The sequence below is a fragment of the Orbicella faveolata genome, unplaced genomic scaffold (assembly GCF_042242905.1).
Source record: "Orbicella faveolata isolate gen_17 unplaced genomic scaffold, um_ofav_v1 contig_48, whole genome shotgun sequence".
In the NCBI taxonomy this organism is placed as follows: domain Eukaryota; kingdom Metazoa; phylum Cnidaria; class Anthozoa; order Scleractinia; family Merulinidae; genus Orbicella; species Orbicella faveolata.
Genome location: NW_028301578.1, coordinates 8,575,250 through 8,601,490, shown reverse-complemented (window position 1 = coordinate 8,601,490; position 26,241 = coordinate 8,575,250). Strand labels below are relative to the sequence as shown.

The following is a 26,241-nucleotide window of genomic DNA, read 5'->3' as shown; positions in this document are numbered from 1 at the left end:
CCGGTCCGCAGTTACTGGCGTTTCTCTCAAGAAACTGGAATCAAGTTTTCTCTCTTTCGATTTGAGTGCTGAACAGTTCTGTACCACGAGTTTATGTAACAAGAAGGAAAAACGTCTTCGGGAGCTTCACGGGTCAATTTTTACGGCCAAAATAGGTTCGGGACCCCTTGTTTTGGTCTTCAGTTTTTTTTTTTTAATCAGTAAAAATCCGATTAAATGGAACAAGCGGAGATGGAAAGTTTTCTACAGCCATTTCTAGAACTTAAATCCAAACTTTTCAAACAAAGACATCTTTTGTGTTTGTGCGGCTTTTATATTACATATATACTCAAAATATCCTCGACGACATTTTTAACAATGTCACAGAACTTTAAACTTATATGCAAATGTTAAAGAAGCAAAACGAAGTGATTGCAGTTACATTTCGTTAATTTCTTTCCCTTCTGAGGTTTATTATTATTATTATTATTATTATTTTATTGGGGGGAGGGGGAGGCCTGCTTTTTTTTCCAGCACTTTTTTCTGTTATGAGACCCCGTCAATCACAATGCGTTAGTATTTTGTACATGGTCGTCGCTGCGCTCAATAGCAAAGACAGAGGATTCCTAAAGCCGTCCTCGCCTATTTGTTTATCTATTGTCGCATTAACATTTCACAACATTTTCCAAGCCTTGGTGATTGACATGAAAAACAGTCAAGAGGACAAACACCAATGAAACACAAGGGTACTACACACACAAATGTGCTTTATTTACAGCGAAGTTGCACCAGTACAGTCAGGTATTTCATTTTATCAGTTAAAAAAATAATAATAAAATAAAAAAAAGAAAACAAAAAGAAAAACACACAAAAAAAATAGATAGTCCATTTGCTTTACCAGTTCATTACTTACTGCAGCAAAATGTCCACCTAAATATACCTCTCTTTATTGGGTGCTACCCTTAAAAAGCTGAACGAATAATTGGGTTTACTTTTATATTCATACTACTAAAAATATCTGCTAAATATCAGTTCCTATTTATATTCACAACTCCTACAGAGAGATGGGTGTGCAGCCCGAACTGTGAGCCTGAGTGAAAATGCCATCCGTATGTGTAGTACGTTAAATAGCTCAAATAAGTTACGACTTACTAAGTCCCAGCGAAACAACTACCACTCAAGCTGCATAGCTGTGCAACTGCCTGATACAAAAACCCAAGACTCACTGGGGAAAATGGAAATTTATTTCCCAACCAAATGCAGGCGACCAGCCTCTAAGGACTAGAGGTGATTACAAGATTCCATCCCCTAAAATTAAATGAATAAATTGGACATAAAATTTGAAAGCTCGAGAGCTGAGATGAATACATTTACATGTACAGTTGTCAAACCTAATATATGGTTATAACAAAAGACTGAATTAATACCATAGTGGCACGCGTGCATTTCATACCAACAGAAAAATATCTACATTCTTTGTCAATGTCACTTACAGTTCAGCTCCGCCGAATGTCAATACATTTTTCTTATACTGAGAAATATCAATAAGAATTTAATGCATCGAAGACATCAAGAAAACTTGCGTCATTTACTTCAGTAAACTGTCAAAAGTTACAATATTGTAGACTACACTACAAACAATTACTTAGAAGTGGCGATCCACTTTACTATGCTAGTCCTTGAAATAAACGAGAACCGAAATGTAGATTTAAACTCTCTTCTGTTCAATCAATAAGTCTTCTGTACAATGAACGCACCTTCAGCTTAGACACACTGACAGTAACTTGCCAATGGAAAACTCTTCCTACGAAAACTAACTAAATGTTACAACCATGTACGCAATTAAACTGAAAATAAGACGGACCTTTGACTTTTTATAATATGAGATCACACCAAACCTGAGGAAATCTCCTATTCAAGTTCTCCTTCAGCAAGGAGCTCTGATTGGTAGACTTTAACTGCAAGTGATTTAGCGCAAGGAGTTGTAATTGCACAAATTATCATTAGTCTGCCTGCTTAAGCTTTCACTACTCTGGCTAGTCCAAAAGTTTTTGTATGTGGGTGTGTTGTTGTTGTTGCTGTTTTTTTTTTTTTTTTTGTGGTTTAAAAGTTATGTTTGATCAATTGCTGGTAACACACCCATTCACGATTTAGTCAAAAAGTCCAGGTACACAGTCGCAGCATTGCCGCTGGTCTTATCGATTGCAGTCGCTTTTATTTCCGTGCCTCCGAAGAAGACGCATAATTCGACTTCGCGATTTTTTCCTTTTGAGGTGTCGGGTGAATCGACCGTCACCTCTCCTATGGAGGGTCCCACCGAGGAATCAGTTGTGTACTTAACATTTGGGTCTGTGGAGGTGAAAAATGGAAAACATATCTGTTTCTGATCACTATATAATGGTTTTCGGGTGAAACGCTTTTTTTCGCCAACCTCAACAACATCATTTTCTTTGACAACAATATCAAATACATCTTTACACCTAGCGATACCTTCAGCTACTATCTTCTTTCCAGGGTCGTGAATCTTAGGGTCAAAGTTTTCGCTTATTTTAAAACCGTAAGTTGTGGCCATGACTCTAGAAGTGACAACAGCTGGTTTCTGGCCAAACATTGTTGCACCTTGGACAACGGCAATGCCAGCATAGTTTGGGACAAGTACTTTACATCTTGGACTGAACGCCACTTTGACCGCTTCTTGCAGAATGATAGATTCTGCAAAACCGCCAACCATGAATGCATAGTTTACATTCTTCAGCGCAGGCTTGCTCAACAAACCTCTCATGTGGCGTATGATGCCATTTATTACAGGATCAAAGAGACTCTTCATCGCTTTTGGCCCCAGGCAGAGGTACTCGTCATTGTAAATCTCCACATCATCTAGGTTGCAAGATTTTGCAAGGCGAGTGGCCAGATCGGGGGCGCTGGGCCCGGAGACCATTTGAAGAAAATTGCGTGGGAGGGTAATTCTTGTGATTTTATCATCAAACGCTCGCCTTCCTCTTTTCTTCATTTCAAAATCATTAATGAGTCGAAGCCACTCTGCAGGGAACTTTATGCGGTATTCATTGATTTTTGGAGTCCCAAACAGATTTTCAAGTAACTTTTGGAACTTTTCGTCCACGTAGATTCCACCGTACGCGCCCCCGGTCACTTGACAAATTTCTTTTATGTTGCCGTCGTCCAGGATCTCATGAGCTGTAACATCCAGTGTTCCACCTTTGCAAACGTGTAAAACACAAATTGGTTGTTAACAGGAGGAGGCTAGCGTAAAGGCTACGTGATATGGTTTTTAACTGGTTGGCATTTAGCCATAATTTTGAATTTCTTATTTGTAATTTGCGGTTTATCGAAACCCAACGTCTAGGAAAAGAATCGGTGATTTTTGTTGAGTGAGTCACAAAATGGAGTCGAAGTTTGATTTTTTTGGGGGGGGGGGGGGGGCGGTATTTTCACAACTGCAGCACTCTGATGAGAATGACTTCGAAATGTTAAACACAAAAGCCGTGAATCCCACTTAATCTTTCGGGGTTTTCATAATTTGGGCCTAACAAATCTATTACAGGGGTCGGGCTCCTTATAACGCAGGAGGATATTTTGAGAAATCAACTATAATAAGCTCTACCTCCAATGTCCATCATGACGTATCTTTGTCCAGGACGACAAAGGACATCTGACAGACTGGCATCTCCAGTTTCATCAGCAAAGTCTCTCATTTTTCTCTCCCGGCAGAATATCGCACCTCCTTCAGGTTCTAAGGCGATTAGCAACTGTTCTCTGCTTTCCGGAGAAGCAATTCCAGCCTTAGAATAATAAAGACAAATATTTTCACAAAGAGATTTCCTAATGCGAGGAACGTTTTGATTAATAAGTGATTGAAAATGAGCGTTGTCTGTCAACCGAGGTATCCCGTGGTATCCCGAGGAATCTCGGCTAGCAACGAGGTAGTGGGGGGGGGGGGGGGGGGAATTGGATTTGGATATCGTTTATTGGTTTGCGTGTATTGCCTTACAAACGCCAGGTTTGTGCAGCGCTATTTCCTGGGCTCGCTTCAAGTTTGAATGCACACTTATTCCTGGTTTGTAATACTAAATTATGTTTACTTGTTATGCGTGCTTCACTCGCAAATGGGTTTGCGCAGTGCTATTCCCTCGGGGTTCGTAATTTTTTAACGCTTGTTTTCTTGGTTTGTTCTATTCAGCAATGTGTTCTTTTCGTTTTGCTTTCAGTTCGCAAACCGATGTTTTCTTGTAACTTGTGCTATCAACTTGGAGTTATGTTATCATGCACGTGCTGTTGCATCGTTTCCCTTCTTCCTATGGTAGCCTGAAAGGGTGTCTAATACCCTAGTCGGATTATTGACTCCCAGGCTGTCATCCCTTGGGTGACTTGTCGCGCGTATTTTCCGCGGTTTTTAAACTCGTGGATACGCGAAGCGTAGAAACGTGTTTGTTGCGGGGCCTCCGATATGCAAATGTGTCACTCACTCACTCACTCACTCGCTCAGGTGTAGACACCGTTCGTAATTAGTCGGCCCGAACGAGAGCGCCCGAGCCCGACGCCATATTGGAATAGTGACCGTGCAGTCAGCGCGAGCCTCGCTATCGTTTTTGCGCGGTTACTACTCAAAGCGTGCATCGTGGAAGCTCGAATTGATGATTTTGTAACTTTTACACGACCATTAATGCTAGGTGTTTCGCTAAATTGAAGTGGAGTTGACTTCGAATGTTCGCATTAGTACTATGGCCAACTTGAAGGCTGAATTTCATGAGCATTTGACTCGTCCAGGCATTAAAAATGACCAGGAGATGAGCATTTGTTTGCTGGAAAGTGACCTGTCTCGTGTTAATGTGGTAAGCTTTGATGAGAACGTGTCTTATTCGACGACCTTAATGAACTTATATGAGCGAAACGAACACTTTTCAATGAACGAAACCAGGAGAAACATCTGCACCATTATATAATATTGTAATTTCATTTTTATAATGTAGTGCTATCTAAACCTTGAAATATTGTTTTAAATATATGAACTTGTGTCAACCTTGCAGTAGTCATTGACTAGCTTATTATCGTTTTACTTTTCAAGTTTGGCTGATTAGATCTCCTGTGAGATCCAACGTTCAATCACACTGGACCTTCGTTCAGAGCTTTGCAGTTTATAGTACTTACGTTTTTTCATGTTGAGTAGTCCACGTTCAACCGACATCGAGTTAAGTTTAGATTAAAGTTGCGCTCTCTACACTTGTCTTGTTTATTTTAGTATATTGATCTGAACTCTGAGTGGGATGTGAAATGTACATAAACTTGGGAAAATATCCCAAATACTTCATTTTGATAAGCTTAAACGATTTTTACCTTGTCTTGTGTTTGCACTTTTGCTTCCTGATTGAAAAGATAACGAAGGGAAAGAAACCCCCTGTAGCTCGAAGGAGCACATGTTTATGGGTGGACTTTTTTTTTTTGGATCAACATTGAAAATGCTTCCAGAAGAGGCTACTTATTATGGTGTATTTTACGTGCAATATATATAGAGACAAGCGGTTCCACATTGGAAAAGAAGTGCTGTCTCATAAGAAACCTTACCTATAGCGTTGAGTGAAATGCAATGAAAAAGGTCTGTAAGCTCGTACGACTTAAATACATGCAAATTTTCCCAGCAGGCAGACAAAAATCAACATAAAGATCTGGATGTGTGCGTTTGTGTGTTGGGGTAGGGGGGGGGGGTGGGGGGGGGAGTAGTCTATTAATTTTTTTTGGCAGCAGTGTCCTGTGTGACCCAAGAACCCTTAGCCTTTACCACTCCATGTTCAGCTGCAATTTTGCCACCCTAGCTATTCTGTAATATGTGTGCAACGAAAGCCAACGAAAAACGCCTACGCTTTCTGAGATAAGTGCGACCTTGCGTGGTACGAACCCCGCTTGTTTTAACAGCCTTTAAAAATACACCAGTAATTGCAAGTTCGTCAACATGTTTCATCTCTAGATTACTTAATCCACGAGTTTGACCATAGGTCTCCTTTGATTTTTCTCCGTTAGCATGTACCCCTATCAACGGAATTATATCCTGTTATACTACTTAAGTGCTGCAGCTTTTGGATATTTTATCCACTTCGTCCCCTCTCCCAATAACCTGGGCAAATACGTAGCAAGAGTGAAATTCTGCAGCTTTTGAGCCTAGGTAGCCTTTGCTCTATCGCTCTCTGGTAGCCTCGTTCCTTTGGCCCAGATCCTAGTGACGTTATATTCTGTCTTCATAGCCTACCCCACTTCACTGTCGCCTCCCCCTTATTGCATTACAATGTAATCTAGCATATATTTCAGGCAATTGTGGGTTATTCTGTAGTTTCAGCCCGAAATTGCCTTGCATTCAGTTGGATTACACTGTAACGCAAATGAGAAAAAGTAACCGTGAGAAGGGCTATCGTCTCGCGTCTTTGGGCCACAGTTAAAAAAAAAAAAAAAAAAACGTTCAACTTCTGGGCGCGGAGCATTTCTCCATCTCTTTTAGCGAACGTGAACGGGATTGTCACGAATATAATAAATACATCTAAATTCTTCAGTAACGATTTTTTTCCAACCAACCTTGTAGGCGACCTCTCTCATGAACTGTTTAGCCGCTGGTGTCCATATTGCTGGCACCGTCAACACCCACTGAATGTCATTGGCGCTGTAGGTTTCATCTCCAGTTCTGGCACGAATGATTTTAACTGCTTCATCTTTCATGAATTTTATTGAAAGAGAAAATACGATCAAAGCTTCAACCTTTTTGCCATTAGCTGCTGTCAGCTGGGTTGTTCGGTTCAAGTCCTACGTTAAGTGGAAATAAGAACTCATTCTGTGACGAAAATAAAGAAAATAGAAACTTCGCATCATAAACGTTAAGAAACAGCCCAGGAAAACAAAATTAAATAAAAACTAATGACTAAGTAGAAAATTGGTTAAAAGCTCAGTCAAAACTCTGAAGAGAAATTTACAGAAAGTAACGTTGTTAACGTATTTGTTCATTTTATATTTAAAAACCTATAATTAACAAAAATGTGATCAATTAATCATTTATTCAGCTACATGAAACCAGTTGAAAAAACCCTTTGAACTAAACGTTTCCTCTTGTTACTGGTCAAACTTTATTGTAAGAACAATACCTGCCTGGAGTGTAAGAAGAAATAAAGTTACTTGTCAGACCACACAACAACATGCAACCACAACCCTGACAATGTTAGTTACCTTTGATCTGTGCAGCTCCATTTTGAAATGTTTTAAGTAAAAGTACTCCTTTTCCTCCCCACGAGTAAAGTGCACATATTTGTCATCAGCTTCGTATCCGAAAGAATCAAACTCCTTATTGGGACGAAGAAGAATTGATGTAGGGGTTTTTAGAGTGCTACGTCCTTCCTCGTTTCCCCATTCTCTGTTCATGTGAATTCCTCCTTCGCCTCTTTTGTCATTAAAAGAAAATGCGAAACCGCTATAGGTTGTTCCAAAGTCAATAGCGACCACTGCCACGTACTTTGAGGTTGGGGCCATCCTACTAGCTGTTACCTGGAAGGAGGAAGGTGAACGTTGATTTCAGGCTATTTCAAGGGAAATAAATCAAGAAAAAAGAAAAACCTGCAAATCACAACGCTTAGCAATTTTCAAATATTCCAAAACAGACTGTTCTGCTCGAAAATGGCTTTAAGGGCTTTGGTCTCTATTTCAGACTTGCAATTCAAAATTTACTGGTCTAATAGACTTCAAGAAGACTTGCTTTTAGACCAGCCATTAATTTTGTGAGTTAATGGTCATTTGTGACGTTTTTTTTTCTTTTTTCTTTAACAGCACATTAAAGAGCTTCAGTGAACCTATTTAAGGGGTTCGGTCAAAGATAGGTTATAAACAATTATTGGATGAGGTTTTTGTGATATCCAGAATAATCAAGGTCGAGGTAGGGGTTATCAGCCGAAACCGAAAGCTGAGGTTGATAACCCTTACCGAGAGCTTGATTATTCTGGATATCACAATAACCGAATCTAAATGGAAGCTAAATGGAAGTCATGTTTTTGCTTCTTCACTGAGGGCAAGCAGCACAAAGCGCGCGAACTTCACATGATTACCCGTGACCTTGAGTGTCCTTGACATGATTATTGTATAATCTGCAGAGATGACGTCACGGGCGCTGATTTCGAAAATCCACTGTACGCTTTCGACCAATCAGAAAAGAGATAGTGATTTCAATGTATAACAATTAAACTAATCTGTGTTCCATTTTTTGTGATTTCGCCGAGAAAAGGTTCTTATTGTCAATATTTAAATTAGAGATTAAAACTGCCTTATCTAACTGATTATGTGCTATTGACCATACCCGTCGTAAAATCACAAGATATAAAACGATCGAAAAATCGACAAAATCAAGTAATTTGTCCGTCCAGATTGCAACGTCAATTTTTTTTATGAATTTCGTAACTCACTAACTGACAATCAGACGGGGAGTGCGAGGTTCCGATCGGCTGATAGGTGGCGAGGGTAGGCGAGGCCCCAAGCCACGACTTCTCGTACATTTTTCGAACCACCTAGGGGAATAGCAATGTTTTTGTTAAGGGCGTGAAAATATTGCTTTCAACGATCGGTAGGTTAAAAAAGAACAGGGTTTTAATACCTAATAATCAAAGTCAATAGAGACCGTACGCGTAAGCAAGCGGTCTAAGACTTTTACTACTGAATGAACTATAAAACAAAAAAAAAATTGATTCAATTTTGGAAACTTTAGGAAAATGTAAAGGCTAAACCTTCTGGTGCCGTCTATTTAAACAATAGAGTGTTTCTGTCGAGAAACTATCGACTGATAGTTGCCCCGTGAAAATTTGATGTTCTTACAACAAATATTTGCCCGAGAAGCGAAGCTTCGAGTACCATTGGCAAGTTACTTGCCAAACATTTGCATATAGGAGTGTTTTACTTCAGTTCTTAGTATTTATCGACATGTACCTACTATTTTATTTTGATTGTTTTGTGATAGACATGATTCTGTAAATAATTATTGAGCACTTAGCAAGTTTTGATGACTTGTAACTCTACCAGTATACCCTGATGGACATTCGACCCAAGTGGCTCATCCTGCCCAGCCCTGAGCAGTCTTAGCAATGCAACAATTAGAACAAGTGAAAATGATGAGCGGGAAAAAAAAAAATAGTAGTATGTAGATAACAGTCAGTGTGTTATCGAGATTCAGAATTCTGTTATGTCACAATGATACAGAGCGAGGGAGTGACTTTTTTGCTATTTTTTCTCTATTTGTATTATCAGAATGACGACCACTTACGTCAACACATAAGAGAGTGTATTGATATGCGCAAATGAAATATCCCCATTTATAACCCACGCTTAATTTTCGCGCGATTCTATTGGTTACTTTACGTCACGTGGTGCAAAATTACTGGGCAGTTATCACGCAAAAACCTCCGCCTGATTCGATAACTGCCCTGCAACTAGTGTTTCTGTCGAAAAGAAACAAAGCTAAAAAGAATAAATCCAGCTCTAGAATTTCGCCTGTTCATTTTTACTATTTTTCATGGAAGAAAAACAAACCCTTTTCATGGAATTCGCGGATAATGACATTAAAAAAAATCTCATCGCCAATGCTGTTCCGAAAAGTAGAAAAGAGTCAATGAAATATGCAGAAAATTAATGGGAGGGTTATGAAATAAATAAACCCCTTTCTGGCTAGCTGGTATGTTGGCTGATAATGCCCTTGGTTGAGAGATTGTCTTCAAAATTTCACATTTGGTCTGGAAGCTTCGCTTCTCGGCCAAATATTCATTTTTCGGACAATATCTCAGCCGCGGACATTATCAACCGACACACCAGCCGCCTGAAGGGGTTTATTTACTAAATGGTCTTGATTTTGTATTCTATATATTTGCAAATTATTATTCTGGTCTATTGAATTATGATAAACCATCATTATAGTTGACTTTGGTTTTGACTGTTGACATTTCTTTTCAGGATTCATTATTACGCTAGATGAGCATATTGTCAGGATGCTATGAAATAGGAGTTTATATTATGCAGGAGAGTATAGGCAGCATAGATCAAATTCATGGACTGCTTCTCGTTGAGGCGAGAGCTTGGCATCTGACCTTTGCGATGGTGATAAAAATGATTCAACTTCGAATTTGGTGGCATCTTCTACTGTCAGAGAGTAGACCCTTCTGCAGACACCAGTCCTGACCTGGGCCCATCCTCTGGAGGTTCCTCTACACTACCATGGTGCTAGTGTGATGTCGGTGGTTTCCGGCAACGTTCGGACATCGTGAAAACAAGGGTGACTGAAGAATGTGGAACAACTGCGCTCGACGAGGGGTATTTTTATTTATTTTGACCACGTATAAAATTACCTTCAAATTGAAGGAGAGAAACTTACCATTGTATTTTCTGGTGCTTCATATTCATGTTGTTATTTGATAGTCACATATTCTATGTAAGTTGGCTTATATATCACTCAGATTAACGGTTCATTTGTATTTGCAGCTGAAGATGAATGGTGGTCGTCCGAAACATGTTTTTCAAACTTTTGGAACGGTACTGCTCATGCGTCACTCTCGCCCGTCTTTCGTTTTGATATTTAAAGGAGAACGGAAGGTGAAAAACGAAGTTATCGTTGCATATTTGCAACAGAGCAAATAGTTTGTTTTGAGTAAAAATTGCAGTATTTGTCCATATTTGTCCTTTCTTAACGCGTTTTGACTGGAAAATTGCTCACGACATTCATACTATGTAGGTCCGCCATTTTGACCGCCATGTTGAAGGCTGGGCTGCATGGCATGACGTCATTGCGCTCACTTGCGTTCGCGCCAAATTTAATTTTTTTGCTCGGATGGAAAATGGTTCACTGCATTGTCGTAGGCTGTTCCAATAGATCACCTAGAGATTCTAAAAGAGGAATAAGCTTTCATCGCCTTCCTTTAAAAGATAAAGGCCTTTTAAGCAAATGGCTTGCTCAGATAAAGAGAGAAAATTTGCCCCAAATGAAGCACTGCCACGTCTGTTCCGAACACTTTGAGCCCACGTGTTTTGCAAGTGAGTACCGACTAGATATTTTGCCAGACAATTTAAGCAGACGTCGCTTAAAAGAGGATGCCGTTCCAACTTTGTTTCAACACACAAAAAAGTTAAGCCTAAGGCCGTCCAGCGAGCGCCGAAGAAATAGAGCTCTACACGAAGAGGTAAGTCATGTATTCGCGGTATAAAACTGACTCTACTGATATGACCTGACGTGACCTTTTGGCCGCCGTGTTACTTTTCTGGCAAGCAAGTTTTAAACAAATTATCCTTCGTTCACAAGATTGTATTTGCTATTTTAGGCCCTCAATCAAATACTGGATGCTTGTGATAGTAATTCGCAAGAGTCGGGCCAATCCAGAGCGAAAGTCGCGCAGCCTTTTCAAGATGCAAATGTCACGACTTCTGCGGTTTCTGATTACAATGTCAGTCAGACTTTCGGTGACAAAGAAAAACCACAAAGGAAGAGGAGAAAACTACCTATTTCAAAGATAGTTTTGGTGGATGCCTCTACTGACATTGAAATAATAATGGTGGACCAAGCTTGTCAAACAGATTTACCTTTTGTTGTGCATTCACCTCATATATTTAAATCCATTCCCTTAGCAGACGTTCGTCACGCTGTAGCGAATGACCACAGCTATGCCGCTCTCTTAAGTGATTCCCCTGTTGTGCCCGCTGAGCAAGTCCCTAGGGTTTCTGGCAAAGATTTTCCAGAATGCAAGAGGACGTTGGATTTCTCCGAAATTGACACATCGGATTTTCCTCAAATTGACTGCCAAGAAGAGGAAATTGAAGATGAGTGGATTCCATCCGATGTTTCAGATCATGAAGAATCGGACATGTCGGACCTAAGTGATTATGAAGTTAGCGAACTTAGTGAAAGTTTCGACTCCGAAGACGAGGATTTCGATATAAAAACTGAAATTCCTGACGATGACGAGGAAAAGGAGTCCACGAACTGGCTTAATGAAGATTGCGGTGATCTTCACCAAGAGCGAAAGTTCTTGGTATTTGAAAGCAAACTAAAAGAGCTTTTTTTCTCGTCACGTGCACTGTCCAAACTGTGGACGGAACTTGGAAAAAGCATCATTAAAAACCAAGGGGTCTCTTGCGACTATTGAATGCCTTGGTTGCTGTGATCAACCATTACGATGGCAAACACAGCCGTTTGTAAGTTCAATGGCCGCTGGAAATTTGCTGTTCAGCGCTGGAATTCTATTTACCGGCAACGATTACAGCAATATTGCTAATTTTACAAAGGCAACCAACGTCCAATTTTTTAGCCAGAGAAATTTTAGCTCTACTCAGAAAAAGTACCTCTTCCCCATTGTTAACAAAAAATTTGCTGAGCATCAAGTGGATATTCTTAACGAAGTGAGAAACACCGAGGTTGTAGCAGGAGGTGATGGTCGCTGTGACAGCCCAGGCCACTCGGCTAAATACGGCACGTACAGCATTGTGAACACAGCTTCATCTAAAGTTCTTGACTTCTCTCTGGTCCAGGTAACAGAGGTCAAAAATTCAAATGCGATGGAGCTGGAGGGCCTAAAACGTTGCCTAGATCACCTACAACGGGAACAAGTGGCTATTGGAAAGCTTGCTACAGATAGGCACGTGCAAGTCAGAGCGCACATGAAAAAAGAGAGGCCGCACATCAAACACAACTTCGATGTTTGGCATTTAGCAAAGTCTGTTCAGAAGAAGCTATCCAAAAAGGCTCAATCAAAGCCATGTGCGGCATTGAAACCCTGGATACACTCCATCATAACTCACCTCTGGTGGTGTGCAAAACCTCGCAGGGCAATGCTACCGACTGTGTGGAACGATGGAAATCCATCGTTTACCACACGGCTAATATCCACCACTGGGACGGATGTCAGCATTTCCACCAGTGTGCACACCCACCCATCCATCCCAAGAGAAACAGAGAGAAGGAAAGACTGGTTAAAGGTTGGAAGCCCCGCTCATGACACCCTGAAGGAGGTAGCCTTGAACAAGTCGCTTCTAAAGGACATCGGCATGCTAGCCGAGTTTATCCACACGGGCGTTTTAGAAATGTACCATGGCCTCATGGCAAAGAAGTACTGCCAAAAAGTGCAGCACTACTCATACGATGGCATGAGGGCTCGCACCCAGTTAGCTGTTCTTGACCACAACCACAATGTAGGAAGGAGCCAAGGCCAAACCAAGGAGGGTGCAAAGAAACACAAATTTGTCTCCCCCAAGGGAAGTGTTGGGTGGATTGCAAAGCCGCAATACGAGGAAAAATCGTACGCATTTCTAAATGATTTAATGGTTTCTCTCCTTGCATTCAAGAAAGGTGACATTGAAGTTCCCCTGCTACCTCCCAAACCCGCCGCCGCGAACATCGCTCCAACCCCCAGGCCACCCAAGAACGACTTGCTAGAGAAGCACAGATCTCGTTTTAATACAGGAAACTAACTGAATGATTTATATTTAATTTCTAACAATCTCCTGTATCCAGGATAATTCCACTTCTGAGTAACTTTCATCAGGGGTGCGAAAGCCCGTGTAATTCCCATCTGCGTTTGGATACACGGCTCGTATTGCTTTCACTACACAAGCAGGGATTACTTTTCTCACGTATCTCCCCAGTCTGTCATGTACCCACCAAGTAAACTGGCGGTAAGCTGCGTAACGATAACTGCTGCAAAAAGAAAACATACGAATGAAACGTGTATTGCAAAATCTTTTCAAATTTGCTCAAGTTATGATGGAAAGGAAGGCTGAAAGGTCATTGCAATTGCCGTGACAATTTGCTATCACCCGCTGATCGGGGTGTAGCTACACAGAACTGTCAGTCGCTTCTGTTTATTAATTTCATTTCATAGAACCTACAGGAAATTTAGGCAATGGCCGTGTGTGTAAAATGTACTCGACTGAGTTCAATGAACGAATAATTCTTTCACTAAGTCTACAGTTACTAAAACGATTCGTGTAGTTTAGCTACTTATATCTTTCAAAATTGTGTTGCAGTATTGATAGGGCTAATCAAGTATCTCAAACTGAATTTTGTATTATAATGACAATTAAACGTTTTAACATCCTTACAGAACTTGTGACATACAGCGTGCCTGTGGCAAATTGATCTAATCTACATTATTCCAGGAAAAGAGCAAAACGATTAACAATGTTGGAGATGTGGTACGTACACATTAACAAGTTCCCGTGGCGCTCGTATGCCACGCGCCTGACTCAAACCAACAATGGCCGTCTCCAACACTTCTCTTCGCAAACATACAGTTTCGAAATCAGGATGACGACTTATACAGCGAATAGGGGGATCGTCCTCTAAATCTAAGTTATATAATAAAAAAGCAGCAATGGCAAATGGAAAACAAATGGCTGGGTTTTCATAAGCGAAAATACAAGGACTAAATCAAAACAGTGAATGAATCGTTTCATGAAATTTATTATCCTTCTAATCAACAATATTTCACCTGATATTTTTGTCATGGCTTCTTCGATCTCTTGGCAGCAAACACACTCTCTCTCCTGCTGATTTTCCCAGTTTTCACAATGCTCGCAATTACACCAAGAGGTATTTCCCCTCCTTGCAAGCTCGTTCTGGCCGTCAGCTGTATTTTCTCCATCGGAATCCGAGAAATTTCGCATGGGTTCGAAGGAATAGGGTTCAAACTCAGCCATATTTTGTAACTGTATTATCAAGCGTTCTGTTGTCCCAAACTATACACAATATAGCTGCGAAAATCCGCGACTAATCACGACTAATGAAGGGCGAGAACACCAAAACATAGCACGCGGAGGCGAGCACGCAAAGTAGGAAAGAAAGCATGAGCGCTTTGACGTCACGAGATGGCGGACGGTAATCCTTATTTGGAAGTAACCGGAAGAGAATGCTAACAAAATGGCGGATGTTCAATTCTGGCGAGTTCTCTTAGTTTTCTATTTGATTTGCACTGAAATACGAACTTTTTTCAATCGATTCTTTGTAATTTACGTTCTTTCTACAATTTCAGATCATTTCAAAAATTATACCCTGTAGCCTTCCGTTCTCCTTTAATTTTCCTGAATTGCAAACAAGTACATTTCGCTTGGTCGCTTTTCAACGATAGGGCAACGAGAGAATGCTAACCAGAAAGGTAAGTTCGAACGCTTTTCACTAGTCCCAAACGACGTTTGTGAAAAAATACTATACCATGTTTAGTTTACGGCAATTGCTTCATCAACCACCTTCCATCAAACGTTTTATTTTTGGCACTGCCACTGAGTCAGGCGTTTCATAACGTCACTGCTCTCTCCTATATAAAATTTGCGATGACGCTGATATTGAATTGTGAACTGAAATATGTCCTAAAGTTAGTAAAGTTAGCCCTGAAAGCAAGTTTACGTTATAATTACAGACTTTTGTTCGATGCAAGGTCGGTCAAAGTCCAAGATGATCTTCATTGAAAGTTCCCTTTATTACGAAAACATCTATCGTTTTGTTTGCCTCGTTTACTATATTGTGTGATAATGTTACCAAATAACAAGCTTACCTTTGGCTTTGTAAGTGAGCTTTCAGTTCCTTACTAGTATCAAAACTCTTCCTGCGAAGCGAGCGCTCAGGTTGGCAAGGCGTTCACTATAGATTTGCTGCATATGCGCAACACTTCTGAACAACAGAACATTCTCGAAGACAATTGGATAGTCGAATTGCACAAACATCCTGTCTTTCTCGGAATCTAACAATGGCGAACGATCGTGAAATACTCCACCCAGTGTAATAATGATACTCTTGGTGTAAAAGTAGAGTGGTTGTGCTAAACCCGCACATTTTGTCGAGTTAAGTAATTTACCGCAATGTGCTTAGCTACAGTATTACTTTTTAGTTGGCTGGATCCTTAAGATCAACTTGATGATATGTTAAAACATGCGTTTCGCATCCTGCTTTTCTGAGAACAGAAGAGTAGAGTAGAAACATATTATTTATTTACATTTCAACATGATTTGCGTCCTAATATTCTTGCGGAAAAAAATTGTGTATCTTTCAGGAATAGACCGAAACTGGTACTGTCAGAGTTTCCCTCGCTCCACGAGTACGCTAAGAGTGTTCGGAGGCTGTTTCACACGAGTTATACTGTGTGAGCTCAGAGTGATTAAGTACAAACAGAGAAATGCAACGCGAAGGAACATTTAAAGAGTTCTTCGATTTCCTAACCGAAACATATGAGAAGCATAAGAGAAAGCCACAAAATTTAGAGAAAGAACTGAGAAAGGTTATCAAGAGGGGAAAAGAAATGTTACAAGAATTACAAAGGCGAGACAGGTTTGTTTAAGATTGTATCTATAATGTTCTTGGTGGGGTTCGAGTGATACGTTGTTTTCTTCGAGGAGGCTGGCGAAGGGCTACAGCAGCTGTAGCGTATTATAAAATAGTTAAGCTAACAATGGGGAATTCTAGCATTATTCTCTCAGGTTTACCACTCGCTTCCCAGTTTTCGGAGGATATTCATGTTCACAGTAAAAGAAAGGGATGTCTCGTAGTCTAATTGAGACTTAATTCGAACTTCGGTAGTGTCTCCAATGAGTGAAATCCGTCGACACAAATCGGTTGAGGTCGTCAAAATTTTGTTCTAAGAGCTTTCTACCTTCGAGTTCTCCATGCAATTCGCTTCCTTTCGTCTCTACAAACCAAACTAGGCTTCATTCTATTTCCATCTCGAGTGAGGTTGGCCATCACAATCACCAAGTGAAAATGCAAACAGCTTAGTGGGCAATATGAGTTTACAGTTATCAACGAAATTGACAGTTGATAAAGGAACATAAATGAGTACAGGAGACGACATGATATCTTGATTAGTAAATTTAAAGATCTAGAGGTACATGTACAATCAATCAGATGGACGTTTTACAGGATCTAGGGGATCAATGATTGGAAGCTACTGGAACTCGCAGCTGACCTTTTGCAAAATTCTGATTTTGGCTTTGGTAATAAGAACTCAGTAGGACTCATGTTTTTTCTTCCTTTCATTACTTTACAGTCCAAAGAGAGAAGAGCAAGAGTTGCATAAAGATTGGCAGCAACGTTCAGACATCGTGAAAAACAAGGGTGAAGAATGTGGAACAACTGCGCTCGACGAGAGGTATTTTTATTTTTTTTTTGACCACGTATAAAATTACCTTCAAATTGAAGGAGAGAAACGTACCATTGTATTTTCTGGTGCTTCATATTCATGTTGTTATTTAGTAGTCACATATTCTATGTAAGTTCGCTTATATATCAGACCGACTAGCGGTTTATTTGTATTTACAACTGAAGATGGATGGTGGTTATCCGAAACATGTTTATTTGCAAACTTAAAACTGTGTTTTTTATCGCAAAGTAATTGATTGTTTTTTGAATATTGAACTCGCTAGTCGATCCAAGAGTGCAATACTGAATTGATTATTTGAATATTGAACTCGCTAGTCGGTCCAAGAGTGCAATACTGAATTGATTATTTGAATATTGAACGCGCTAGTCGTTCCAAGAATGCAATTATGGATTTATTATTTGAATATTGAACTCGCTAGTTGTTTCAAGAATTTACGGCTAACGGGTTCAATATTCAAATGTTCAATTTAAAATTGTACTTAGTGAAACGACTAGCCGGTTTATTATTTAAAACATCAATTCATTATTGCATTCTTGAAACGAAAAGCGGGCTCAGTATTTAAATAATCAATTCATTATTGCATTCTTATACGAATAGCTAGCGGGTTCAATATTAAAAAAAAAAACAATTTATGAGAGTACAAAGTAGGGAGCTATATATATATAATGCTCACACAAGCATCGGTCGGGTTGAAAAAAATGGCGGACAGATTTACGAACTTTTTCCCGGAAATATTTTGAATAACTTATCCTTACCAAACCAGCTGTATTTTTAAACTGATTTTAAACTGTTTTGAATGTATTTTGATGATTTAAAGAGTATTTTAAAGTCACTATAGGGTATTTTTGTGCTATTTTGTACAAAATTCAAAATTTTGCTTCTTGTTTGTAATGTATTTCAAGTATAGTTAGAACCTATTTCATGACCTGGGAATGATTTTCACTCTGTTTTTAACGTAGTTTGAGCTCAAAACAGGGTTTAAATAGGGGATTTAAAATCTATTTTAATACTATGGCTACAAAAGTTTCGTTCAAACAGTTTCAAAATTCTAGTTAAAGCCTGTTTTGAAAGTTATATTGGCAATGGTTGTAGGTTTAAAAAGTATTTTACAAATTTTCAGTGTTAAAATACTCTTTAAATAGGGTATTTAAAATGTAGTTGACATGTCAAGAGCATAAAATATGTTTTAAATAGGAAGTTTAAAACCTATTTGAGATAGCAATTCATATTAAGCTTTAAAATACAACCAAAACAGTCTGTTTTAAACATATTTTAAGTTTTAATCAGGTGAGTACACTATTTAAATAGTAGTTTTAAATAATGACAGCAATGTCTATCTTAACAACAGATTTTAAATACACCATTTTTGCACTGTTTCTAAATCTAGCCCACTGGAAATTTATAATGCAATCAACATAATTTGCATCCCCTTTTTGAAAACTGCTTGTAGTTTCTTTTCACTCAAGCTTTACATACAAAACCTTTAAACACAATGGTCCTCAACTGTAGTAGGTTTAGTTTACATTTTATCTAGAAAACAGCAGGTAAGTTCTATATTATATGTACCACACTGGGCTAGCACAAGCTATCGAGTGGAACTTTTTCGCCCACTGTTATCAACCTGAACTGTACAGCAGGAATACAAGAAAAATAACCATGCAATGTTTCAAAAGGGTGGCGGGAGAAGTAATTTTGAAAGCAATTCAAGCTCTTCGATGTCTGCATGGACATGTACAATATACAAGTCTTGGCAAAAGTGTCATCACTTTAAAAATTTACCAGAAGCAATCAAATTTCTGAAAGCAGCAACTAATAACTCAAGGAAAATTGATCCAAGTAATTGGTTGACATTACTTATTATTGGTTAGGGCCACCCCTAATGGCAAAACATGCCATCACTCACAAAGTAGACCAGAATTAAGATCTCACAATCAAATCACAAAAAATCACATCTACTCAATATTAAAATGAAAATTTCAAGGTACATGTAACTTGCTTGCAGTAATTGGCCATTTATTGATTGTGGTCAGTCACCATGTACATGCTTCAAGATTACATAATTTACATAATTTTGGCAGAGTGTCCCACTCACAGTGTGCATGTGGAAGGTCTCAAAACAAATCACAAGAAATGACAACCACTGAATATGAAAAAGAAAATTGCTTGTAGTAATCAGCCAGTTACCTATTGTGGTCACCCATCATGGCATACATGCTTCAAGATCTTGCAAAAGTGCTGTCACTCACAAAGTACACCAAAATCAAGATCTCACAACCAAATTCCTTTTTTTTTTTGTTCTTTCAAACAATTCTTTTTTTCTTGTTTCCCATATGAGCAGTTACAGTTTTCCAGATTTTACAGTCATTTAATTTTGAGGTCAAAAGTGGTTTGAACTAATATTTGTACAACAGTTTAGTCATTATTGTTAACAATGTAAGAAATCAAATTTTTTTTTTTGTCTAAATAGTTTTTAATGATAAAAGTTGTTGTTCCAGTCTGTTATGAGCAGACTTACGTTGAATTTACTGCTTGGTTTCAATGACAGATGCTGTGACCAGGCTAATATTATAAGAGTCTGTGCTCTGATCTGTTAACAAGAGGCATTCACTACTAACATCACAGCAAGCTGGCAAAAAGTGCCGGTTCATTTGGTTTCAAAACCAAACAAATATATGTATCAAATTCACAATAACTGTGAATAATAATTATTATTGAATGAGGTTGAGCAAAATATCATGATTTGTCAGCGGCAAGCAGATCAATTATTTGCCAAAGCTGAACGCTGACGCAAATAATTGATCTGTGACCACCCAATCACAGCTCAGGGAAGTGATCTGCCATTTAAATTGTTTCACCTGAGAGCTTGGTTCCAATTACGCATGAGCAGAATATTATTTGCAGCAAACACATTTAGACGGTACTACGCATGAGCAGACCATTATTTGTAGGCAGTTATTTACAGGTCACTTGGTGGGCTCTCGGCCAGTGAAAAGGAAGAAAAAAATGCATCGAATAATGACAAGATTTATTTTTCAGTTGTCAACAACAAGATTTCAGAGCACCCAGAGGCCTTTGCGCATTTGCTTGTGTGCCATCTTACAAATTAGAGCCCAAGCTTCAAGATCTTGCAAACAACAACTACTGAACCAGGACTTGGAACATTTCATGATTAATTATGTACATGTATCAATTGCATTATCCACTTACCCATCCATTCATGTCCTAGTGGGTTATTCTGTAAATGGTTAAATTTTCTCTTGTTCTTGAAAATGTTACAAGCAAAAGAGGATAAAGAACCCTCATTGGACCACATAAAAACGCCTTCGTGGTAAATCACGCTGATTTCGCAAATCTTTCCCAACTTGTTTCATCTGCCTCAGTTTCTTGCAAAGAACGAAATACTTCAGCTAGTTTTCTGTGTTTTTATCCTTCTCTTATTACTTCATCCTCTTGTCTTTCATTATTTTTTCTTCTTCTTGCCAGGTAATTTCTTCTTCCTGAACCTTTGTTGTGCTTAGCCATATTTTTTGGATATATATCAACCTGCCACATAAATATAGTGCATTCATCTAATCAAAAATTTGGTGAATTTGAACTACACTGAATGCTTGTCTATCCCCCACTGAAGGTCAAAACTAACATGTGCATGGGGAGAAGTCCCTATCACTAGTCCCTTCAACCATTTTCCAGAGCCCCTTTGTGTGCATATCATTTTTGTCAAGAAATCTACAATGTAATTACAGGAACCATAATATAGAAGAATGAAAATAATTAAAGTAAAATTAACGATAGAAACAATAGGGCGAATGCAGGTTGAGTGACACCTAACGTCGCAGCCAAAATGCAAGGATTCTGTTCATGGTAGGCTTGATTCAAGCTTGGATTTCATGTGTTATAGCATGCAATTAGTTAATACATGAACATGTGTACAACACATTCTCGCACGACAACAAAGTGCGATTCGATTCATTCGAATGCCCCAATTTTGTTCTTCGAGAGTTCGAACCCAATCGTTCGATTAAGTTCGATTGATTTCGATAAAGTTCGTTTAATCGAACCTTCTATTTGATGCGCGATTAGTTACGTCTGGAGCAAAGCCATACATCTAAGAGAAAGCTTCTTTTATGAATGAACATTTGGCGCATCTTTCAAACAAGAAATCGCCAAGCATTACCCGCGAAACTTAACTGGCGTATGTCTCAATGTAAAATACCTGAAAATACGCTTGAAAAATTTACGAGGGTTGTAAACAAAAAAATGGAGTTTAAGCAGATAAAATAAACAGATAACGTACCGTTAAAAATCCTGGGCTAATAACTATATCCAATGTAGCACTCCTCTTGCTTCGTGTTGGCGGTCGTAACTTTTGGCGCAAACGGATTTTCCGGTCGATTTTCCGCTGACCCGCCGGTGCAATACTCTGATGCGAGCATTTTGGTCAGCTGTGATTGCGTGAAAGATCATGCAAGTAACCACGTGACTTGTTTCCATTTCAAAATTGTTGTGTAAAACGAAGGTTTCGTTCCAGCCGTTTAAAACCAGTGCAACAGTTCATTTGTTTGTTTTTTTTACCTTTTACTGGACGAAAAGTTAAGGGACCGACCGAATCATATGACTCGTGGGTGCAGCGACCATGATTTGCCTTTGCGATGGACTTCAACTTGGTAATGTCTCAAGGAAATGCCGTGGAGGTAAGCCAACCATCTTCTGTCTCGGTGTGTCTTACATTCGAAGAGATGCATGTTCATATAAGTACATGTAACATATTTGTAACCACATTTTATATTTGTAACCACGTTTTATCGAATTAGATGATTGCCTATGAAACATAGATCTGAATTTTGAATTGTTCTTCGTCCAGTCTACATAATTATAGGTACTGTTTTATATACATGTATGATCAGTTATATGGCAGTTACATGTTTACAATGTACAACTGTGTATGCCATTTTTGTGCAGCCGTAAATTACTCATCCATTGTGATCATTTTACTATCTTGACATGGCATAAACTGATCGATCTCTTCGTAGGGAAATTAAAGTGCGAACTGTAGAAGTTAAATCAAACAGTTTGTTTTTGTTCAAGTGGAAAGGCAACTTTATAGACTTAACATGATAACATGCAATAAATAATTTTGTTTTTATTTTCAGCTTTGAGAAACAGGAGATGGAGAGTGGTGCTGCCCTGTTAGGGCCAAAGTCTCTGCAAGTCTGATGGGGTCTTTCAACTGCCTTCTGGTTACGAAGTTATTGCTGCAATTCTGCAATCGTTGGTAAATTTTTAAAGAAGGAAATAACTAAAGTTAGGGTTAGAAAGGAAGCTATACGTAGCTACTACAGTCATGCCACATCAGTGAAAGTACAGTTGTTTCTTGTTGGAAATGAATGAACTTTACAACTTGATGAGATAATTTTTGTTAACTTGTAAATAATATTATTATCGATTATATATTACATACACTGCGGCTACAAAGTTTATTTTAAGAGAAACATGGTATGCATTAATTAATTCTTTCATGTTGGAATACTGTAGTTTTTGTAAAACTTTACCTCAAATTGCACAAGACCTTGACTTGTGACAGCTTGGGTTCCCTATAACTTACTGCAAGTGGTTTTGGTTTTTTGAGCTTCATCTTGCCAGGGCAGGAAAAAAAAATGAAATCTAGTTGCACAGTGTGCCAGTCTATTTCAGTTTTCAGTTGGCTCCACTAAAATATTACTAATGCCCAATGGGCACGCAAGGTTCACGCCTTATCAACTATATCATTTACTAGTTGCTGTCTACAGTAAGTGATAGACTATAACAAAATGAGTTTACTGGTACTATGAAACTAGGTGAAAGAAACTACTAACAGTGGCACAATAATATTGTTGTGTCAGATACAAAGTATGCTTGGATTTTAAATTAATCCATGCTTTCAACTCACTGTTTTGCTCATCTTGTAGTCTTAAGTTTTGAAATAGGTTTTGATTGGAAATTGTTATTCACAAGATTACATGTACTGAGGCTAATTTCACTTGCCTTCCTTACCAGACCTCCAAACTTCTGTTTTCACTTGCCCAAGAGCAAAATTTACTTGCCCCAGGCAATGGGATGTTTGTTTTTCCCTGCCCTGCTTGCTAAGACTACAAGTATTCCCTCTTTGGCTTAGGGTCTCTTCATATGAGCCCGGTCAACCGGCCTAGCTCGGTTTCTGAGATCTTGCCTCGCCACTCTTTCTTTCAGAAAAATTTTGATGTGTTCATATATGTATGAGAAGCCAGGCTGGCCGGGTAACTGAGATCTCGATTTTTGCATCCAAGATCTCGGTAACCAGGATGAGAATTTTCCCATACGAACACTCCAGCCCGGGTAACCAGGCTGAAACTTTTTAGGCAAAATAGCTTTGCTTTTGAAACACAGTGTCCAGTTACCGGGCTCATATGAAGAGGCCCTTAGTCCATGCATCATGCATGACGCGAAAGAAAATCAACATTTTTTCTTGCGGGTTTCATTTGCATCACACACAATAGACTACGCGAAAGAGGCCGGGACTACTCATAGTCTGAATATCTGTAGGCCCAAAAAGATGGTACAGTTTTAATTGCTATATGCACATGTACATGTACATAAGACAAGTCCATGACTCAAAATCAAACCTACAACTTGCTTGTAACTGTAACATGGACCACATAAATGATGCAGGGTTTAATTGTAGCCTCAGACATTGCTCAATGACGAAAGATGAACAAAACCTTTGCACGACGTGATTATCACCTACTAAATGTACAAAAGTCACACATAATGAGTTGTACCCTCTAAATTGGCCAAAGGGTTCCCTTGATTAGAAGTGATTGATGCATGTACTTCATGTCCTTCATGTACGTTTAATTACAATGTATACATGTATATTTCCCATGTACAGACCAGGGTTGTCATTAATTTGTTAGTCACCTGTAGCCTTATTCTCCACACCCATAGAAAATTTGTTACTTTGTGGGTGAATTCTCTAAACAGCAGGGAATTTCACCCATAGCATCAAGGGAAAATCAAGCATACTCAGCCATAACAGGTGTTATGGTTAACAGCCCTTAATGACAGCCCTGCAGACATAGCATACCGGTACAAGTCAATAGCCTGTATTTAGCCTTAAAGGGAGTGATATAGAGGATGTTTTATACTAAGTAATTGACCCTTAGCCTCAAGTTCTCAATTGGCATTGATACATGCATGTTCCTTTGACTCCTTTACATTGTTTGCAATTCTTCTTAACAAAGAAAATATGTAGCACTGATGATGACCGTGCACTCAAAAATGTTTTGGTTTTTAAAATTTTAGTAACTTTTAGCCTTTTATAGACAAAAAAAATATATTATTGCAACCTCAACTGTTATTACAGCTTTTCATATACAGATACAGTAAGCATAGAGCTACATTTATTATACAAGTAAAGAAAGAAGTAGAGCCAAGCACCCCCATCAAGCTTGAGTTTGCCCTACACTGACTTCTAGCATGTCATGTGTTGTTCACAACTAGAGCAAAGTTACATGTAAGTTCAAGATTATTTAGCAGTATTGTTATGCTGTTTTGACACTATTTTAAAACTATTTTCACATTAGTTGATGCTATTTTAGTACTATTTTTATACTATTTTTACTGTATTCTCATACTGTTTTTATGCTATTTTGTGCTATTTTTACGCTGCTTTATACTATATTACTGTATGCCATTTCAAGACTATTTTAAAGCTATTTTCATATGGTTATATTGTATTTGACATATTTTTTTCATATATGATCCACTTTAATTTTTAAACTGTTTAAAGTACTATTGAAATATATTTTGAGACAGTGGATTTCAATAGTGTTTTAAACAGGTTTCAACACCTTTAAAATCAGTCGAAAAATATGTTAAAAATATAATTTTGCACCCATTTTAAACCTATTTTGTATAAAATACTTTTAAAATTGTCATTTAAACTAGTTTTAAAATAGTCTTGCAGATTAAAAGCTGTTTTTAAAACGATTTGTGTCCTGTTTTTATTCCGAATGCTGTGTTCCTCGAGAGATTTTTAAAGTAGTTACAGACTATTTTAATTATATTTTTAAACTTAGCAAAGGATTTCGAGTTTTGGAATTTTAACTATATTTTTAAAAGCTTTTCAAAATACATTTCAAATTTTGTTTCAATAGTGTTTTAAACAGGTTTAAACACCATTAAAAGCAGTCGAAAACTACGTTAAAAATACACTTTTCGCCCTGTTTTTAATCTATTTCATAAAATAGGTTAAAAACAGTTCTTAAAAATAGTATTTAAATACATTTAAAATAGTGCTTGGTTTGGTAAGGGTTAGACATCCCCAAAGTAACGGACTTTTGTCTTTGGCTTCAGTAAACATTCAGGCCGTTGTTAACAGTACAGACAGCACTTGAGCTACAAGTAAACTTAATTTTGCCGATAACATTTGCCAATGACACCCTCGAGCTCGAGTCAAGTAGCAGAATGAACAAACAATAAAGATTTGTAATTCTTTCAGCTCTAATGCTTCAAGTGACGACATTACCACGCAGTAAGAGACCAAAAATAAGAAAGAAAACACCAATAGAGGTTTTGCACGGCAGCCATGTTGCTTGGCAGGAACAATGGAAATGTTTTGCATTAGAAATAACATTTTTTTCCCATAGGAAAAAGACTATGCAACGTGGCTCCCGTGCAAACCTCAATTGGGCTGTTTGTTTCTGTTTCCCTACCCTCTTTGGTGCTCTCGTTTCCTGCGTGCTTTACAACAGAACAAAGCACAGTTGAGGCATTTTTATTTGTTAAAAGATGGCCCGTCTTTAGTATCCAATTTGGCTCGTACCGTGCTGTGGCTGAGCACAAAATTATAATTGCAGAAATGAGGGGACATCACTTAAAGAAGTTGAAGAAAGTAAATGTGTTTCAAAGGAGACCAAAGTTGTTGACGAAAAGAGTGTCGAGTGCCAAGTTGAGGCGGCTGATTCAAGCTATGTAAGGTAATCACTAGTGGTACTTATGCATAAAGTATGATGCTTCTTCAACCTGTTGGAATAAATTTTTGTCATCAATGGCATCAATAATTATGCCCGATCAGGATATTCCTGAAGAC

At 38.5% G+C, this 26,241-nt stretch overlaps 4 protein-coding genes and 1 long non-coding RNA gene across 7 annotated transcripts in view; 3 read left to right on the top strand and 2 right to left on the bottom strand.

Annotated features, from left to right (window-relative positions):
* Positions 1-729: 729 nt before the first annotated feature.
* On the bottom strand, positions 730-21,580 carry LOC110053130 (heat shock 70 kDa protein 12A-like). Of its 2 annotated transcripts, XM_089280845.1 has the most exons (6): positions 21,430-21,580; positions 20,343-20,678; positions 7,201-7,515; positions 6,559-6,783; positions 3,602-3,779; positions 730-3,195 (listed from the first exon to the last, which is right to left on the bottom strand). In XM_089280845.1, exons 2-6 carry the CDS (start codon positions 20,352-20,354, stop codon positions 2,123-2,125), a joined length of 1,803 nt encoding a protein of 600 aa, XP_089136971.1. In that variant the 5' UTR covers positions 20,355-20,678; positions 21,430-21,580; the 3' UTR covers positions 730-2,122. The 2 variants fall into 2 exon arrangements, with proteins under 2 accessions (XP_089136971.1, XP_089136972.1); XM_089280846.1 differs by lacking the exons at positions 20,343-20,678; positions 21,430-21,580 and adding an exon at positions 15,537-15,664.
* LOC149096373 (uncharacterized) lies at positions 11,544-12,264 on the top strand. The gene has a single exon (XM_089280851.1). The coding sequence runs from the start codon at positions 11,544-11,546 to the stop codon at positions 12,135-12,137; it is 594 nt and encodes a 197-aa protein (XP_089136977.1). The 3' UTR covers positions 12,138-12,264.
* Positions 13,421-15,523, bottom strand: LOC149096372 (P2X purinoceptor 7-like). Its single transcript, XM_089280852.1, has 3 exons — positions 14,478-15,523; positions 14,190-14,334; positions 13,421-13,684 (listed from the first exon to the last, which is right to left on the bottom strand). Exons 1-3 carry the CDS (start codon positions 14,683-14,685, stop codon positions 13,474-13,476), a joined length of 564 nt encoding a protein of 187 aa, XP_089136978.1. The 5' UTR covers positions 14,686-15,523; the 3' UTR covers positions 13,421-13,473.
* LOC110053162 (uncharacterized) overlaps positions 15,710-26,241 on the top strand; it is a 16,285-nt gene continuing 5,753 nt past the window's right edge. Inside the window, exons 1-4 of one of the 2 annotated variants that reach the window (XM_089280847.1) lie at positions 15,710-15,822; positions 16,032-16,306; positions 17,022-17,123; positions 26,009-26,128. In XM_089280847.1, the coding sequence (XP_089136973.1) occupies positions 16,155-16,306; positions 17,022-17,123; positions 26,009-26,128 (374 nt within the window). In that variant the 5' untranslated portion in view covers positions 15,710-15,822; positions 16,032-16,154. The other variant, XM_089280848.1, reaches the window with a different exon arrangement.
* LOC149096371 (uncharacterized) lies at positions 21,581-25,139 on the top strand. The gene is made up of 2 exons (XR_016204490.1): positions 21,581-21,826; positions 22,286-25,139. It is a non-coding gene; the product is annotated as an uncharacterized LOC149096371 (long non-coding RNA).

Excerpts from the sequence above, each read along its gene's own strand:
- LOC149096373 (XM_089280851.1), top strand. The coding sequence starts at position 11,544 with ATGGTGGACCAAGCTTGTCAAACAGATTTACCTTTTGTTGTGCATTCA.
- LOC149096372 (XM_089280852.1), bottom strand. The coding sequence starts at position 14,685 with ATGGCTGAGTTTGAACCCTATTCCTTCGAACCCATGCGAAATTTCTCG. Across the intron at positions 14,335-14,477 it reads AGCCATGACAAAAATATCAG|ATTTAGAGGACGATCCCCCT; the intron begins GTGAAATATTGT and ends TATATAACTTAG. Across the intron at positions 13,685-14,189 it reads CCACGGGAACTTGTTAATGT|CAGTTATCGTTACGCAGCTT; the intron begins GTACGTACCACA and ends TTCTTTTTGCAG.
- LOC110053130 (XM_089280845.1), bottom strand. Across the intron at positions 3,780-6,558 it reads TGAGAGAGGTCGCCTACAAG|GCTGGAATTGCTTCTCCGGA; the intron begins GTTGGTTGGAAA and ends TATTATTCTAAG. Across the intron at positions 3,196-3,601 it reads CGTCATGATGGACATTGGAG|GTGGAACACTGGATGTTACA; the intron begins GTAGAGCTTATT and ends ACGTTTGCAAAG.